The 15770-nt window shown below is 40.4% G+C and overlaps 1 protein-coding gene across 2 annotated transcripts in view; it reads left to right on the plus strand.

Moving 5' to 3' along the window:
* si:dkey-234i14.2 (heterogeneous nuclear ribonucleoproteins C1/C2) overlaps positions 1-15770 on the plus strand; it is a 32883-nt gene that overhangs the window by 15553 nt on the left and 1560 nt on the right. For both annotated transcript variants that reach the window (XM_044209524.1, XM_044209534.1), the window contains 4 exons: positions 8880-8930; positions 12634-12803; positions 13967-14080; positions 15286-15443. In XM_044209524.1, coding sequence (XP_044065459.1) covers positions 8880-8930; positions 12634-12803; positions 13967-14080; positions 15286-15443 — 493 coding nt within the window. The remainder of the gene's footprint in view (positions 1-8879; positions 8931-12633; positions 12804-13966; positions 14081-15285; positions 15444-15770) is intronic.

Raw genomic sequence — 15770 nt, forward strand, 5'->3', positions numbered from 1 at the left:
ATTTATTTTTATCCTTGCTTTGTATTTGTAGAGGCCAGCCAAATCTAGCACCTGATCAGACTGGATTATATGAAGGGTTTTTATTGTGGTTACAAAACATGTACAGTATTATTCATTTATTCATGTCAAGTCCTGCAAGTGCTAAATGAGCAATTAATGTAAAAGCTCTTTGGGCTTTTAATCACAGTAAACACCTGTAACCCTGTCTGATTTGAAAGGCAGATTATGTTAATCCTTTGTTTTGACAGTCCAGGGCCATTTAAACTGAGCTCCTCTCCTCTCCCTTTTGTCCTCCTCTCACTGATATGTTTTTTTAATGTTTTCACTGTTGTAGAACTTCTGCTTCTGTTCCATCTTTTGAACCTCTTCAGTTGCTGTGTGATCAAAGCCCTGCTGCAAATGGTGACATTAAGGTTTAATGGTTACAGACTATAATGACACCATCTTCCCTTGTGGGAAAACATTTAAAAATATTGTCGCTCATGACTTAATTGTGTCAAACCGACATTTTTCACACATCGAGTAATAATAAAACTGCCAGTTTTCCATCACTGTTCGCTGGTAATGATGCTAAAAACACAGGCTGATTCATGAGACTGGCTCATTATTTCCAGCTCTGATATTCTTTGGCTGGTTGGCTAATCAAACAGTAACCATACCATGCTACATCATGCCTCGTCCCTGCCATGGCTGATCCTACAAGCCCACTGTATCAGTCAGGAATGTCCACACCCTGACAGCTGTAGGGGAATCTGACTCATTCCAAGAGAACTGGATACAGCATCAGCGGCAGGGCCCCGTTCTTTCCTATGAAAGTTCAGTGGCGCATGAAGCCAAAAAAGTTTGGCTTCCGGGTATAAAATTACCTGGATCTTCCGCATAACTTCCGTAGCCCATAGAGCAAGCACACTAGCATTTCCTTTAATCCTGCCTCCCAGCCATAGATTGTATATAAACGTGGATAGCATCAGATAACCAAACTTATCAGATAAATGAAAAAAAAAAGATCTGCTGATTTACAGATGTCTCTTTCACAATGTAAGTCTATGGGAAAAAGTCTTTTTGGGCCGGTGTGCAATATGTGACAGACCCAGAAGTTGTAATTACACGGTCCAGCCACTATGTCAATTTGGCTTCAAAGCCGGGTGCACATCCTGGGGGCTTGCTCCATCCTCCTTGTCTCTTTAACAAACACTCCACTCGTTCTTTCTTACTCTCCCTGTCCTCTACACGTTATCCTCTCTTGTTTGAGAGCTTTGGAAATGTGCCACTGCCTCCTTCTGCCATTTGAGTGTTAGTTTACCACTGATGAGTACACCTATGAGAGGACAAGAGGGATTCATTCTGATGGACAAAGAAGAAAAAATCTTGTGGGACACTCTTTATTGAGTCTCCTGTTCCCTGATGCGTGCCTGTTGTCTGATATGTACTGCCTGTTATACTCCAGCTCTAGTCCTGGCTCCTGTTCAATGCCTTATTGATGCAGCAGCACTCCCCCACCTCCTCTCCATCAATGCACTGCTCGTCTGCTCGTCTTCCTGATGGTGTGGCTGCAATCAAACCTAAAGGGCTGTCAGCCAGTCAGGGCTACTTAAACTAAAGTGCAATCTGACACACAACCCTTATCTATGTACCTCTATTTCTCAGACTGAATAAATTGCTCTAAGGCCATAATTTAACCTTGATGCATTTAAGATATAAATGTATGAGCTCCTGGAGTTGCCATTAGTCTCGTACCTCTCATGCTCTAGGCCTGTAGGTGTATATCACCATCCTGCAGTACATACAGTATATCCAAATGATGCAGATCAGTGGGCCAAGCAGTAATGGATGTCAAGGAGCAAATTACATGGTGATGTGTTATTGATCGGCTACTATCCTGCACACGTCATTGATTAAAGCAGCAGAGTGTGCAATCGCTGCATGTTTAAGTGGGTCCTCAGGAAATTATAAAGATGCTCTTTGTCAAATGTTAATTCTCCCTTAGGATGAGTTGTAAAAGCTGCCGTGTGTCTGTGTGTAGGGGTTGACAATATGGATGAAATCTTTTATAATGGTGTGGGTAACTTGATACTGTGATATCATATTTATCATGATAATTCATTAGATAAATCTTTTATAGATAAAATAACCAGATGGGAATGTCAAGTAATGTCAGATGAGAAAATCAAGGAATTTCATTACAAAAATCCTGTAAATACAATATTGCCATATTGGGCAGTCTTGCACATTGATTTGCAATATTGCCTTCAATGGAACCAGATATATAACAGGGATAGTGTAGTTACAACAGTGTAAACAGTTTAGAAAAGTCTGACAGTTGACACATATTGACAGTACATGTTTTTATGTGTGTAAAACCCCAACCAGAGAGAATTGGTGTATGTAGCTAATATGAAATAATTGGAGATGATTGGCATTGTTTCTGTGGCATACAAAATAACATATAATTGACATGAATCCATCTGTTTTGTTATCGCAATTATCTGCGTCTATATGCGCATACTTATATGCATGTGTGTATTGAATACTGGTAGGTGTGTCTGAAGCATCACTCATGTGCATTTTACAAAAAATGTAATGACTTAGAGGAAGAAATTGTGAATGTGAGTGAAATGGAGAGAATAACAGTGACAGTGATTAAATGAAAGGGAAAGAGGGAGTAGATTAGCTCAGTCAGTCCTTAGAGAGTGTCTGAGAGAGAGAACGAGCTGCCAGCACTCCCTTCATCTTCCCCTCCTCCCCCATCAAAGCTTCTCTGCTCTCATCGTGATCATACTCACTCTTAACATCCCGTGGTATCTCTTTCTTCTCTTTCTCTCACCCCCAATTGTCAATCCATGAACACAAATGTAGTTTTCTCATTTTTTGGCAGGGCAAGAAGAAAAATCCCACTGCACAGTTTTTACACACAGTAATCTCATTTCTTCTTGACTGCATGCTGCTGTCAGTCTCTCTGTGTAGGTGTGGGTTGTATTCCAATGTGTTCTCTCATGATTATTTGGCTTTGTTGTGTTTGTCATATTTTACTATGACTCTTGATAGGGGGCCATGTTGATCAATAAACGCACACTGTTTTTGCAGCTGGGTTTTCAGGTTCTAGTGAAGATACTTGTCTTTACTATAAAGCCATGTAAAATACTTGTGTCAGATTCAACACATCTTTTAAATTAAACAACAAAATGTCATTTGTCTATGCCCTCCAGAATGACACATAAGCATTTGCTGACCTGATGCCACTATGAACAAGATGACATCGTTCGTCAGTGCCTTCCAAAGCTGTTACAAATCACCAAATAAAACAGTCTTATGATCTGACTATACTATGGTTAAGGTTTGGTTAGGTCTAGGCATTAAAACAAGTTAGTGGAAAGATCATGATTTGGTTTAAAATGACCCAAAAGCATGACTCGACAACAGAGAGAGTTGAAGTGGTTAGTTTCGGTTTATTGTGTGAACAAGTCGAAAGAGTAACCAGGTGTGTGGAGCGAAACTCAGGTGAGCAGGTAGACTGGGCGAAGACAGCAGGCTGAAGTCTCTGGATAGCCGGTGTCGGTTTGAGGACTGAACCTGAACACAAGGAGTCAGAGGATTAGTCAAGGATTCAGGAAACATGCAGGAAAACCTTCTATAAAGCAATGCCAGCAGCCAAGCCATAGTACCACTAGTGTTAACAGACAATCTGGCAAAGGCTGGTGAGAAGAGCCAGGTAGATATACTGCATGGTCTTGATTGGTGGATGGAGAACAGGTGAGTAGCAGCAGATGAGTAGCAGGTGTGTCAGATTCTGAGTGGAGGTTCACCAGAGGCCACGCCCCACCAGCACACACATACACAGACAAACACAGGAGGGGAACCAACAGGGGACAAACAGACAGAGACACTTGGAGTGGTATGGCTGTACTATGACACTACTTTGATAAGGTTAGGGGACCATCACTGTCATAGTTATATGACATCATAATAACCACTTGATTAGGGAACAATCGCGTTTCTATCACAAAAGATATGGAGCTCTGTGACTCACTGCTGGGACTTTAAGGGGCAATGAAACTTAGAGGGAACATGGAAAGGCTCCTAACCAGCAGCTGTCTTGGACTGTCATTATGCCAGGTCTTAATTTTTTCTATCCAACCCATCAGCATGTCTCTCACTCTCTCCTCCTGCTCCCTATTTTCCTGTGACCCAACGCATATAATCCACAACTAAGAAGAAAAACCCAGTTTATTGTCTAATCTTTCGGTCACACAGACCTTGGTCAGAGCACGAGAAGTACCACATTATGTTTGTCAAAAAAAGACAGGGAAGCTTTGTGCACACTCTTGAATGAATTTTGCTATTAGACCATAATCACCAGCAGTAAAGTTGCAGCACTAGAATTTCATCTGAGTATTATTTGTTTACTTTTGTCTCAGGATTCAGGATTTTGTGGAGCATAAGAAAATGTATTCATACATCCATACAGATCCACCAAGGAGCAGTGAGGGAAGCTTAGGTATGTAAGTAACAAAGATTTATTTACATAGTACTTTTCAAAACAAACTGTACAGCGTTTTACTCTTAAAACCATTAACCACAAAGCAAGCGAGGCAGGGTTGTAATGGCTAAAAATACAACTTAAATTTAATCCAGGAATAACTGGTAAACAAGACAGGAAATATATCAGTCTGAAAGTGAAGGAGGAAGTTTTTTTTAAAAATGTCCATTAAATTGGATGATAGGTAATACCTTGATAGGTAATTACCAGAGTTTTATGTTTAATTCTAAACTCCACTGGTAGATAATAGAGAGATGCCAACATTGGAGTAATGTGCTCCCTGTGCTTTCTCTTTGTTAGAAGATGAACTGCAGTGTTTTGAACCAGCTGAAGACGAGCTGCTGCTCCTTGGCTGAGGCAAGCATATAGAGAATTACAGACATCTGAGTGTGAAGACACAAAAGCATGGATTAATTTCTCAGAACTTTAAAGGAGGGAATATGTCTCATCCTAGAATTATTTCTTAACAGGAGAAAGCATGACAGAACAAGTTTGTTAATACGTGTGAAAAAATTCAGACGTAAAAGCAAAAGAAAGGGGACAGTCTGCAAGGTCTGATGTTGATTCTCACTAGTTTTTATTACATGCATTATTTGTTGCAGCTGTTCTGGGGGTTTTTTGCTCTGTTTTATTAGTAAAACAGGAAAAAAACATGAGTGGATTTCTAAATTCAGACCATAAAAAACTCAATGGAAGGCAGATTTTAATCTGAACAGTAGCTTCTTTGGTAGCAACAGGCACACCATGAGCAACAAACCCATTGTATGCATATTGGGGAGAAAGTGACCAGTTGTAGACACAATTTCACTCGCAGTCTGACTGCATTTGCTAATAGTGTGACAGCAGGTGAGGGTGTGGGGAACAATGGATATGTTAAGGAACACAATGAGGGGCATATTAACACTATTAAAAATGCAGGCACACACACAACATGAGACTTAACGTTCATAAAACCATCGCCACAGTGCATCCTGGGAGGCTCCCCTACACAACGACCACCACTGGAATGCAGCAGTAAGAAACACTTTACCTCTGTGTTGATGGATGTATGAAAGATACAGCTGATCGTGTCAAACTCTGTCAGCTTCAAAAGTGATGTCAGTAACTGGTCCAAGAGTGATTATCAGACAGAAGTCAGTGAATGAGGTAGATCATTTGGATTCCTTATGCTGCAAGAATTCATTCTGAAGCTTGTGCTGCTCATCATTTATATAACTTATTTTGTCTCTTTTTTGCTTAATATTCTGAATAGTATGCTGATGGTAGCTTTTTATCCCGTGTTGCTGATTCTGTTCAATTAGAAATTATGTTTTTGTTGTCAGATTAATGAAATAATCTTGGTGGTTGGCTTAGTCTATGTGGTGCTCTCAGCCCTGTGTTGCTGAGGTGGATTTGTTCGCTGGGGTGGGGCAGCAGCAAGGTTTGTGACCATGTCTTTTTGTTTTTAGTACTAGAAGTTGTCAATATCAGAAATGTTCAAATCAGGGTTTAATTAAAAAAGAAGATTACCATTTTGTACAGAAACAAAACCAGTTCTGGATTATGGTGATGCAATTTAAAGACATTCTGCTTAGATTCAGTTAACTATTCTACTCTTAACAGTTCATCACTAGTGATGAATGCAGTACTCACACCCGCATTTTATATGATCTGGAAATCTACACCATTCTTTATTTATTATCATTCGTTATTTCAGGACCATTCTCATTAATCTTCTTTCATTAACTAAACGTGCATTATTTAAACATAACTTTGCATGATTTAAATTGAAATGATTTAAATTGAAATGTAAATCAACAACCATCACAATAACTGTCTAGTCTGATAACTATACAAAGAAATGTTGACAATGTTGTGAATTGATTGTAAAGAAGTGCAGGACAAAAGACTACAGCAGTGATTATTTATCACAGAAGATGTCACCACAATCAACAAAACAAGAATCTCACATAAAATGTCACTTTGATTCATTGTCATTGAGATTTAAATTGCATCTGTCAAGGCTCTAAGCCAATTCAACTGCATCTCTAATAATTCATCTCACAGTCATTCACACACACACACACCTTCGAGGTTCTTCCATATATTCAGCTGTTGTGAAACTGATGGTCTTCTGCCTTCTGGGGGGTGTTGAGTGTGCATGTTGGAGGAAATCTCTGGGATGTTTTGTTCACAAAAAGCAACTTGTCTTTGGCTAATGTACACACGCACGCACACACACACACACACACACACACACACACACACACACACACACACACAGGCATGCTGAGGTTGAGATGATTTATAGCCAGCCATGTCTAATGGATTGCTTTGGCACTTGAGAAATTATGAAAAGAAATTAATTAGCCTTTAGTGACCCTGCTGTCCATCTGCCTCTCTCTCTCTCTCGCTCTCTCTCTCTCCCACACACACACACACACACACACAGTGACCCAGGCACTTGGCTGCTTATTTTGGATGTAATTACGGTCTAAATGGGTTGTGCTTACCTGTCACTGATTTATTGTGTCTAAATCATATTAAAATACCTGTTTGTGTCATATCATTACTGTGCCATGGTGACGTGTTTAATGACCTGACCGTCATTACAAAATGGATAACCAAATATTTATTATTCAACATTTAGTAGTTAAATAATAACTAATTGATGTATATGACATACATTAACTGATTAACTGATTAACTGAAATGCAAAAATTACTCACATATATTAATAATAATAATAATAATAATAATAACTGTTATATGTGAAAGTAAAAAGTGCTTCACAGAGAGAATAAAGTGGAATTTAAATATTAAAACGTCTAAAAAAATATGCAGCCAAACGTTGCCTGAAAAAATGCCAGACGAGACAACAGAAATTAAAAAAGAATAAATGCTAAACATTATAAAAAGCCTTTTCTTCGTCTGCCACATAGCCCTACAAACACTACAATCGCAAAGGAAAACCAGTGAGTGCCAATGTGAAAGAAACAAACACAGAGTGAAAAGCAGCTTAGTTCCCCCTCAGTGAGGATTTCGGTGAAGAGCTGTTATTTTCTATCTCTCTTCTGGCTGAATTCACTTGGAGAACAGAAAGCTCAGCTCAGCTGTGGAGCTGTGGAGTTACTGTTTCCCTTGTCCTCTGTCCTTCTGCCAGTGTGTCCTTAACCGGTACAGGATGTAAAAGGAGAATTCACTAGAAATCCTCTCCTTGCTTTTGTCCTTAAATGCATAAGAATCAAGCTAGAACAACATAGACCTCCTCCATTTCAAGTAGGATAACAGAAGACAGTCTTTAAATTGGATTGAAATTACGCTTTTCATTTTTGGCAAGTGTCCAGCTCAGACATGAGTACTTGTTATGAATTATTTTGTGCTTTCCTGTCTCCTGAGCTCTGAAAACCAGCTGGTATGAGACAGAGAAGAGTCTGTGGGAGTGATGCTGGAGGAGACGTGATTACGGTCCACTCCAAAATAAGTCTACACTTCAGCTCAAGAGACCCAAACACAACCCTGTGATGTTTGTCTGTGTGTGCGCGATATGTGTGTAATTGTCTGAACATGGGCTGTTAATTGGATGTGAATATATGGTATGGTTATCTTGTAAGTAAAGTTCTTGAATTGAATCGAAATGAACTGGCAAAAGCGAGACTGAGATAGAAATGGAGAAAGTGAGGTGAGTTTAAACAAAGAGAAAGCATGACAGATAAATGAAAGACTGACAAACACGGATAGAGGGAGTGAGTCAGCGTGAGAGACAAAGAGAGACAGAGGGAGGGTGAGCAACATGGAGGGATTATTAGCGACTCTGGGGATTGGCGAGGAATGCTGAGGTCTGACACACCAGAATGTGATCTCACTCTGGCTTAGTGTCACTTGTCTCTCCTTCACTTTCTCTGGTCTGTTCCTCAGGTACACACCAGCTACCAGCCATTATAAGTTCACCCCTGTCACATCACTCACCTGTCTCTGATTCTCTCTCTCTCACACACACACACACATGCCTCACAGCTTGCCTCACCATGCTCACACATAGAGGTGCTCAGTGAGTGGTATAGTTGGAGCACGAGACTATGGATTTTCCACCTTGGATGCTGCAGCAGAACAAATCCAATGTCTTTTTCTGGCTGGCTGGAGATCATGAACACAGCATTCTTTCCAGATGAAGTGATTGTACCATATAACTCTGTTGAGGCCCACACACAATTACACACTGACTCACCTACCAAGCTCACTGTTTGTTGAGTTAAATATGTGATAGCCCCAGTAAAAGTGCATCATGTAGTTTTGACAAATACTTTACTAACCTCCTTTACCACCTCCTCTGTCTCTGTCTCTTTCTCCACCTCTCCTGCAGATCTGAGTTCGACCTGGACTATGATAGCTATCACGAGGACTACTATGACAGGTACTGTCAGAGAGCTACGCATGGCATCTCACACACCTTATTGCTTGTCTGTATGTCACAGGAGGTTAAAGGAAGAGGCTAAAGCAGATTCTTCACCCTTGCTGTCCCCAGTTGTCTCCGCTCCCCGTCGCTGTCTGCCACACAGCTGTCAATCGTCTTTGCTTACAGTGTTGTCACACAGACACAAATGCACACACACTCAAAGAGATATATTTTCCATGTATAAAGTTGCACACTTACTGTAAAGACACCAAGATGGTGGATTTGTGATGTGTGGTCCTTTCGAGCATCCTAACTCAAACTAAAGCTGTGTTTAGCTCATACTCAGTTATATCAATTGCTTAAGCTGCATCCATGTAAAGTTAAAGGTGTTGCCTTGACATTTAGAGGCAATACATTAAGCATTAAGTAACATGTAGCTTTAACTGACCATAGCACATGTGGGTCGCTAGTGTTTTATGTGAATACGAATGATCCAATGATCACTTTCCGCAGACATCAGTGTGCCTTATTAGCATGAAAGCTAATGATAATTTAACAAACATGATGGTCTCTGTTGTGAAAATGTCACAGGTTACAGTCCATTGTCACTTAATGCCCCTTAAAAACACTGAAATTGAACGTAATGTTTGAGAGCTTATCATGAACTCTTGGCTCGGCACTTAATTTGCAGCGTGTGTTTCCATTTTACTGCAGAATACGCGTAAGTGTACAGTTGAGTGCAGTGGTTCGGTAGATGAGGTAGTCAGTTAGACTGCGCTTCCACTCAGAGTGGCTCTGTATTATTGGTCCTCCACTGAAATTGCACAGGGACCTTCCTACATCCCTCAAGCCTCACTCATAAACACGCCACTCAGCACATCTGAATAAAAGAAGGCGGCCACATAGAACACACACACACACACACACACACACACACACACACGCACACAGAATATACACTTCATTCCATTGCCTTTCTCACACATATCGATACGCTGTTGCTGTGAGTATTAACTGTCATCTTTTCTTTGTTTTGTTTTTTTCATTTGGTTTGCCTTGCTCTGTATTTTTCTGTCTTTGCTCAGGGGGAACACTCACCGCTGATTTTCAATTTGTTTTTAACAGTGCATGATTATTCCCCATGCTGTTTGCTAGCACCACTGACAGCTCTGTGTGTGAGTGTGTATGTGTGCATATTTATGTGTGTACACACATGTGTTTGCCTCTGGGTGTGAGTGCGTGGTGGATTTGTTTGTTGTTCGTGCACATCAATATGTGGGGAAGAGAGAAATGACTGTTTTTGTCCGCTGTCCTCTTGTGCGAACATGAAAGAAAAGTGTCTCTCAACACACAGATAACAGCTCGAGTTGACAATGCTGCTTTCCGTGTGGGGTCTAATCCATAGAGACAAACACTCCCTCTCACACACACTCACACACTTTTCTGTAATCCTCCCTCGTCTACAGTCTCTTATTGTCTGAGCTTCCATTCTCTGAGATGACACTTCAAAGCTGGTGTAACAACACATTGTCTATCTGCCCCTGCAAACTGCTCTAAAGGACTTTAAACTCGCATAAGTCTTTGGTCTCTGTGTCTCCCCACATGGACAATGCTCAAAGCCTCTAATCTCACACACTTATGATGGCCTAATACACTTCATCCTTACGTGACAATATGATTTGTGTTTGTCTGTGTGTGAAGACTGTGGATGCACTAAGAACAGTCTGTGCAGAAATAACTGTATCAAGTAGAGATGCTTCACAGAATATAAGAGAACAGAAAACAATAGAGAAAACTTTTCAGGAAGCCGGGGTGCATCTGACTGACTGGCTAACAGCTCAATCAGTAAATCTACATTAATGTCCGACTCTAAGTTCTTGCAGCTGACAGCTTGCTTCCCTGTTGTTGGCTTGTGATATACAGCAGAAGAGCTTTTCAAAGCTTTTGGCTTTGCGGAAACCATTTAGGCTGTGCTCAGACTGTCCTCGATCCAGGTATGTCCAAATTGTGAGTGGATCCAGTTGAGATGGATTGTCATTAACACAGAGCATCAATCATAATGCGTCTGAAATCATTCTGAACTGACCCCTTGATCTAAAGGATCAAGATTTTGTCATCCGAAGGTCTTCAAAAGCCCCAAATTCAGTTCCCTCAAAAAAGTCTTAAATTTAATTCGCCTTAAGTCTTGAATATTTTCCACAGTAGCTAGTAAACTTATTGTCACATAATGTCAATTTTATTGAAAACTTAAATTAACTTAAATTATTTTTAAATTGGTTCATCCATCCATCAATTTTCTGTCACTTATCTAGATCCAGGCCACGTTAATTGACTGATTATACTAGAAATTATTGTTATATACAGCAGGCCTAATTTTCATTGTCATTCTTTGACGGGTATGACCGTGAAAAAGGCATTACATTTCATTCTATGTGGTATTAAAAAGGTCTTAAAAAGTCTTAAATTTAGTTTGGTGAACACAGCAGAAACCCTGGCTATACTTTTTGGTTGTTTTTTTTATTCAAATCACTCACAATCTGGTGCTGCATTTACAGCTGCTACAATTAAATAGAAACATTAGTACAATCATTCGTACAGGTTTGATTGCGTAGTTCCCACGCTTCCGTTGTAGCTGTGTTTCACCTGGTCATTGGGTCAATGAGTGTCAAGGTCAAATGAGAGATCAAATCACTCTCTGCTTCCATCACATCACCTCTATTTCTATTGAAACATACACAAACACACATGCACAAAAGACAGTGTCGTTTCTGTAAGCACTACAGAGTTTGACTGTGATGCACCTCCTGTCACCAGCACTACTAGCCTGGCGGGGAGCTATTGATTGGCCCTGACAGAACCAATTACATTCAGTGACAGATAGAGACATGGAGCTGTCCACAGGGAGGAGTCAACGCCAGCACGAGAGAGAAGCAGAGATAGAAAATGAAAGACAAAGGAACATAGAATATAAATATCCATATTTATGTAAGAGATGCTTGAACAGATGCTTTTCTTTTTTGCCACTTCTTTCCTTTAATGTCTCTTTTTTCCAGCTTGTATCACCCTCTTGTTTGAGCTGGGTTTGATATTTTTCAATATTAGTTCCAATACAATACCTGAGTTTCAGTACTGATACCAGAATAATGCCTTTCTTAATGCCTTATTTTAAGAAATATAAACATGTTTTAGTACAATACGCCAAAGTTCTCAAATGTTAAGTGTCTAAACACAGGCAGTCGTACCTGAATAAAATTCAGTTTAAAATTGGCAAAATTTTGATTTTAATCAGAAACTGTTCTACCAAAGAATAAAAATAAGACTAGTAATCTGACTAGATATTCGATTCGAATCATTGTACTGTGCCTTGTATCAGTATCTGGTTAAGGTTAATGTAATCTTGTGTGAGTGTGAGACCATCTGTAGGTTTAAATAGTGGCTTTAAAAGCTTTGCACCTTTCTCACAGAGAACAGAGGCTGTGGACAGCTCAAACTATCTGCAGAACAATCATCTTCTCTGCTGTCCATCTATATGTTCAGTTTAGTTATTTTCACCAATGGCTAATTATGTTGTTTCTCTCATCCTCATGCATGTGAGCAGGCTGTCTTTAATCATGATTTCAGATTCTGCGTAAAATCACAGAGCACATTCCCACAAATTCAGCAAACTTGCTGCATGAACACAAGATAAGTTGTTTTAAAATTGTATCTACTAAATTTCTAGGGTGTATGACTACCAGCGTGTGCCAGCATCCCTGTCTCCCCTGCCCCTGGGACCTCGTCTGGCCAAGCGATCCCGTTCCTCTTCCTACTCCACCGGGCACAGACGCAGTCGAGACAGAACCCACTCCAAAAGCTCCAGAGCCCACTCCACTAGTTCAACCACAGCTAAGTGTGAGTAATATGAATATGAATTGCATTAGATGCGGCAGATTTAAACCATTGCTGTGTGTATTTTACTGAAGTCACAGCACATAATTTCTAGGTGCTGAAGTTCGAACGGTCAACAGTTTTAACCTCTTCTTCTCTGATGCTGCTTTGATGAGACAAACAATGCAGTGGGGGAACTGAACTGTATTCAAACCACGGCTACATGACACCTAAATCTGAACCTGAGTGGCTAATCAAAAACACAAATAAATTCTGCACATACTGCCCAAGTAGTTCATAACATCAAACATAATGCCAACATGCAGTGTTTTAATATAAAATACTCCAAATGGTTTACTTTGTATGTACTTTTCTTCTTTCACAGTCGCATTTTGGAAAGTAGTAATTAGACATTTTGAGAAATATGCGTATTCTCTTTCTTGCTGAGAGTTAGATGACGAGATCAAAATCACTCTCAAGTCTGTACCATACCACAAATGTAAAGTTAAAGCCATACAGACTGGAAGCAGGGGGAAACAGGTAGCCAAACAGGCTTTGTCGAAAGGTAAAAATAAATCTGCTGACCAGCACCTCTAAAGTGCACTAATTAACACATTATATCTTGTTTGATTAATCTGTACAAAAACTGAAATGTAAAAACGACAAGTTGTGTTTTTACGGGGGGTTATGTTATTATTTCTTGGCTGGGCACAGTAACATCCTTGAGTCTCAACCGCTGGTTGCCTGGCAACCTCACAGTGACGACAAGACCCCAGGAAGTCACTGTGTCAAGTTTACAGTCCTTGACGTTTTTACACTTCAGTTTTTATACTGATTAAACAAACGTGATGTAATGTGTTAATTAGTGTGCTTTAGAAGATGCTGGTAGGTGGATTTTGTTACATTTGGACGGAGCCAAGATAGCTCTTTCCACTTGCTTCCAGTCTTTATGCTAAGCTAAGCTAACCACCTGCTGGGGTTAGCTTCATATTTACTGAAATAACATGAGAGTGGTATTAATCTTCTCTTCTAACTCTCTGAATGAAAGAAAATAAGCACATTTCCCAGTTTGTCTAACTATTCCTTTAAAGCTCTCCCTAAAGAAATGTTCAGGTTGTGTAATTTCATAATGTCCCTTACTTTTTTGCTCTCTCTCTCTCTCTCTCTCTCTCTCTCTGTCCCTGCAGTGGGCATGGAGGAGTTGCAGGTGATTAAAAAGGAGCTGACTCTGATAAAGACACAGATCGATGGGCTTCTTGACAGTCTTGACAAGATGGACACACAGAGGAATGACCACAAAGGTGAGACACTCATTCACAAAGACAGTAGAAGCAGGTAGGTGTGAGATCGAATGATAGATAATCTATTCGCACATCAAAAACATTTTAAGGCGGACTCGGCCGATATGCCACTTTCAGATTTCTGCTTGATTAGCTCCACCAGTCACAACCCCAATCAAAATGATTCAGGATCTGTGCCGCAGGGAAACTGGGGGATGGGAATGCACTGCACCAGCAGAGCCACTCCTATTTTACCTGACAAATCAATTATTTCCCTCCAGTCAGGATTTTTTTAAAAAGTTGAATTGAGGCCAATATCAAGTGGAGTGTGGGTGTCTTGATTTATGGTTGTGAGCAAATTATGGAACATGCTGAACAAATAGTGTGGTTGAAGTAACTGACAGATGAAGCTTCAGAAAAAGGACAAATATCAGGGGCTGAAAACAGCAGCAGATCAGTGTACATGGCGGGAAGAGCTGCTGCTGCCCTCATGTGGACATTTGAACACAATACAGTTACTGCGCCTGCCAACAAGAGCAACAGCCCAGGGAATGAGCAGGACAAAGCTTTATTATCCTTCCTAAGGAAATTGGTTTTTACTGCAATCTTAATTAAACTGATAGTAAACTGAAACACAGTTTACATCACTCATTTGGTTCAGTCCACCTTCTTCTAAGCACTGTATCGTCAGTCGCTGGTACCCCAAAATGTTCTCGTAAAAAAAAAACCAATGCTTTAACCTTGAACCTAGAAGTCATTATCATAACATCAGGCTGAATATACAAATACACAGTGTACTAAAAAGAGGATGTGTCCTGTGGCTACTGCAGTTTAGTCGTTGTAGGTGCACACCTTCAGGAAAGTGTGTGCGCATGTGTGTGTTCTATCTAGTTTGAATGACCTTGGGCAATTGATGGCTCTCATCTTCATATTAATTTATCTCCGGCTCTACTTGATTTCCCTGTCCCTCACTATCTAGCTCTGCTGTCTCTCGCTTCCCCCTCGCTATCTCCTCATCTGTCCTTCATCCTGTCATTCCCACTCTTGTTTTCTGCCTGTCATCTAGTACAAAGTCAGTGGGATGTGCACAGATGTTTTTGTCTCCAACCCACAGTAAACATGTATTTTCTTCACACTCCTGTCCAAACAAAACAAGGCCTAAGCTCCACACCAAACTGTCTTCACTAAACTCCATGTGTGTGCATGTGTCCACCCCTGTGTTGTAGGGTCTCCCCTGAGAGAGGACAGTCCAGCTGGCTCACCGTACGCTCTGTCTGCCAGCAGCCCCGAGCACTCCCTCTCCTCCCTCTCTCCGCCCAGCTCCCGCCATCGAATCCACAGGGAGAGCCCTGACCTGAGGGAGCCCGATGATGACCACCACACGGTAAATGCACGGTAATTTCTCTAAGGCAGTGGTTTTTTGTCTGCCAGGGCCTCGTTTTGTGGATAAAAATATATTAATTTGTCTCAAGTTAAAACAGTAATACATAGGAAACCTCAGTTTTCCCACGGAGACCAGATTTTAATTTTAAATTATTTACAATTACTTTATTTTAAGAAAAATTTGGCTTTGGCTTTAAAATGACACAGACAAGATAACCAGATGTTTCTGTCTTGTGAGGTGAGTGGACATGAAACAGTGAAATCAATTTATACTTGCACGATTCAATTTTACTTAGTCATTCTGAGCACGCAGTATAATGAAATGTCT

Source organism: Siniperca chuatsi, linkage group LG1 (genome assembly GCF_020085105.1).
Source record: "Siniperca chuatsi isolate FFG_IHB_CAS linkage group LG1, ASM2008510v1, whole genome shotgun sequence".
NCBI lineage: Eukaryota > Metazoa > Chordata > Actinopteri > Centrarchiformes > Sinipercidae > Siniperca > Siniperca chuatsi.